The 3,281-nt window shown below is 31.0% G+C and overlaps 1 protein-coding gene across 3 annotated transcripts; it reads right to left on the minus strand.

Moving 5' to 3' along the window:
• Positions 1-356: 356 nt before the first annotated feature.
• LOC120577127 (probable serine/threonine-protein kinase PBL7) lies at positions 357-2,571 on the minus strand. 3 transcript variants are annotated; one of them, XR_005643177.1, is made up of 4 exons: positions 2,450-2,571; positions 2,008-2,357; positions 856-1,236; positions 357-688 (listed from the first exon to the last, which is right to left on the minus strand). XR_005643177.1 is itself a non-coding variant. In XM_039828160.1 (4 exons), exons 2-4 carry the CDS (start codon positions 2,307-2,309, stop codon positions 681-683), a joined length of 408 nt encoding a protein of 135 aa, XP_039684094.1. In that variant the 5' UTR covers positions 2,310-2,357; positions 2,450-2,571; the 3' UTR covers positions 386-680. The 3 variants fall into 3 exon arrangements, 2 of the variants coding, with proteins under 2 accessions (XP_039684094.1, XP_039684095.1); XM_039828160.1 differs by having other exon boundaries at positions 386-688; positions 2,291-2,357; XM_039828161.1 differs by lacking the exon at positions 2,008-2,357 and having other exon boundaries at positions 386-688.
• Positions 2,572-3,281: the final 710 nt, after the last annotated feature.

Raw genomic sequence — 3,281 nt, forward strand, 5'->3', positions numbered from 1 at the left:
GTGCCAACATAGTTAGAACCAACCTTCTTGCAGTGATTTAAGCTCCATTAATAACATTTCTCGCACTATATTATTATAATTTATAACTTTGATTGACCATTTGATAATTATGCAAAACAAAAATATCAAAGTTGAAACCAAAAGAAAAAGAAAAAAAGAATACGTGTTTAAAGAATAACCTATATTTTGAAAATAAATAATGAAGAGAATCATCAAACCAAATAGTATCAATGGAAGAATGTGCTAAATTATGGGTAGCAATTTCAGCAACTCTTTTTCACATGATTTTGCAGAAAAGTATGAAAATGACTACCAGTCCTTTTAAAACCAGCGAAAACCAAACCAAAATACAACAGTTTAGAAATCCAAAAACAACACATAGAACTTATCTAAATATAATCATTCAATTCAAAGCCAACTATAGTAGTACATAACAACAAGAATGAGTACATCAATCCAATTCCTAATTGTTACCTTATTTTAAAAGTAATACAAAATATTATAATATTTTCTGCACATATTTATCTATATTTAATCAAAGAAATCACACTCATGAGTGATACACCATTGCTCTTCATCTGTCTGAAATGATTTTCTTTGTTTGCAAATGAGATATACATTTTTCTTGCAACGAGCCATTGTTTACACAGTTCAACTATATATTCAGCCTTTTCGCAATTTTAGCCTCCTGCAAATTTTCATTCAAATTAGGTTTCAGGTCAAATGGTCAATCATGGTGGCCATCTGCGTGAATTCAATACCCCTACATGCTACAACTTTTCATTCAAGCTCAATTTCAAGGAAAGCAACATAAACCAGAATTTCATCAACAATTGAGTGCTAGTGGCAACTAACCTGTTAAAGGTTTACTATTGTCGAATGCCTTTCTGCTAGTGATGAGCTCCAAAAGAGCAACTTCAAAGCTAAAAATGTTAGACTTGATTGTTAATTGACCTGTCATTCCGTACTCTAGAGCACAATAGCCATATGTTCCCATAACTCTTGTTGTAACATGATTCTTATCACCGATCGGACTTACTTTTGCCAAGCCAAAATCAGATAACTTGGGATGATAATCGTAGCTTAACAAAATGTTGGAGCATTTGAGGTCACGATATATGACAGGAGGCTTCATTTTATAATGCAAATACTCCAAACCTTTAGCTACACCAGCATCTATTCTCATTCTTGTATTCCAATCCAGTGGTTTTTTCCCAGGAGGAAGATCTAACAAAACTAAGAAGACCAAAAAACATAAGCAACAAAAACAAAGATCACTTATTCAAATTTATTATCTGCATGTTTGGAGTGACCCTGAATTTGATTGGTAGAATCACGGTATGACATTATGATCTTAGTAAAATTTACATTTTGGAACGTTAACAAAATCAAAGTGTTACATTGGTTTCACTAAATTCACCTCCATGCAAACACAAAGCAAAATGAGAATATAGGATAACAATATAGCATACCATGCAAATGATTCTCCAAAGATCCCAAAGGCAATATAGATTATCACAAGAAGGAAACCATATAGCATAGTTATGAAAAAAAGGTGATGAACTATGATGGTAGGGAGTTAGGTAACCTCGCCACCCCAAATTACTATAGTATATTTGTTAAGAATCCTACATCATATAGGAGATGGTCTGACAATATTTATAAGTGGGGAAATTGCCTATACTATTAAATCGTAGCATTGCATAGAACTTCTTTGTTTTCTCAATGTTAAATCCTTCTCTATGCAATTAACCATTGAGAACTAAATATTCTTATAGTTTTTTCTTATACTTTTTTGTCTCTTTGTTATAATTAGAAAAATAGATTAAGTTTAATACAATATAATATACATAGGGTATCTAAGAAAGGTTTAAACCATTACCAATCACTGGCCGGAAGATGTCAAGAGGATGGAATAACATACAAATTCAAATAAAAATTGCATAGTATTCATATATCAAAATAAAAGCTATCAGGGTTAATATATATTATTTATGCATTTATTACCTTTTAAAACGATTAGTCGCCTTTGATGCTACAGATCTACCGATATTTAATCAAAGAAATCACACTCGTTGAAGATTACATTAAGCTTATACAAAAGAACAATAGATCTAAACCCATCCTAAAATGAGTAGAAATATAAGATAACATTGACGACCTCCTTTCAATTATGCCTCTGATGATAGTCCATGAATACATTTTTGTTTTGATGCTCATAGATATACTGGGGGAAAATGAAAATAATCCAATAAAAATTAGATGAAATCATCGACATAAAAACACAAACCACTTGAGATTAGTTGCATATATCACGTTGATTTGAGTTTATTGAAGTTGTGCAGAATTGTCGTACCCTAAATTGCACATCATAACAATCAATTTAATAATAAAGGAATATATAAAACTTTATTATGAATCAGTGATGAATGGGTGGATAAAGAAATACCTCTTTTACAACTCTATGTAAATGTCAGTCTTGAAGCAAAATAGTCCAATCCTTCTGCGGCGCCGTTCTTCTCCACTTTCGTCAAAATGGTGATAGCAATCGCTCTTTTATGGGGCTAAGATAAGGTTAGGTTAAATTTAGGGTAAGATTTTGTTTTATATATATTAGACCATTGACCCGTGCTGACGCACGGTTATACTAAAGAACAAATATAGCGCAAATATGAGAGTAAACATTTTACTTGAATCGAAAAAAATAGTATAATTCAATTCATAAAATAAATTGCCAGAAACGTTTTTTTGGAGATCAAGACTATTTGATTAGCTTTTGACTCACTAATTTATTTCACGACTGAACATTTATTTTTTAAGAAAAAGGGGAAAAAAGTTCAAACTACCCCCATTTTGAAAAGATTTAGGGTTCGGGGGTTAGTTACGGGAAGGTATTAGCACCCTTTATGTCCATAGTACTCTAATGAAACCTCTTGATTTTATTTAATTAATGTGTTATAAACTTGCTTGCTTAAAAAAAAATTAAAGTGATGATTAAAAGAAAAAGAAAGTGAGTCCTAATTTATCTACATTTTTTATGATTTGGAAGGACGAGTGTCCTTTGCCTACGTACCCGTGAGGGATCAAAACCTCGTAGTTCGAGGTAGAAATTGACGTTTGATTTGTTTTGTATTTTTTAAAAGTTTTGAAAAAAGTTTTAAAGTAAAAGCCAAGTGGCAAAATGGAATTGGTTTGTATTTTTTATATTAAAAGAAAAGAGACTCAAAGTAGAATTAAATTGATTAATATTTGATTAAAAAAATAAAAATAAAAAGGGGAAT

This window comes from Medicago truncatula, chromosome 7 (genome assembly GCF_003473485.1).
Source record: "Medicago truncatula cultivar Jemalong A17 chromosome 7, MtrunA17r5.0-ANR, whole genome shotgun sequence".
Lineage (NCBI taxonomy): Eukaryota > Viridiplantae > Streptophyta > Magnoliopsida > Fabales > Fabaceae > Medicago > Medicago truncatula.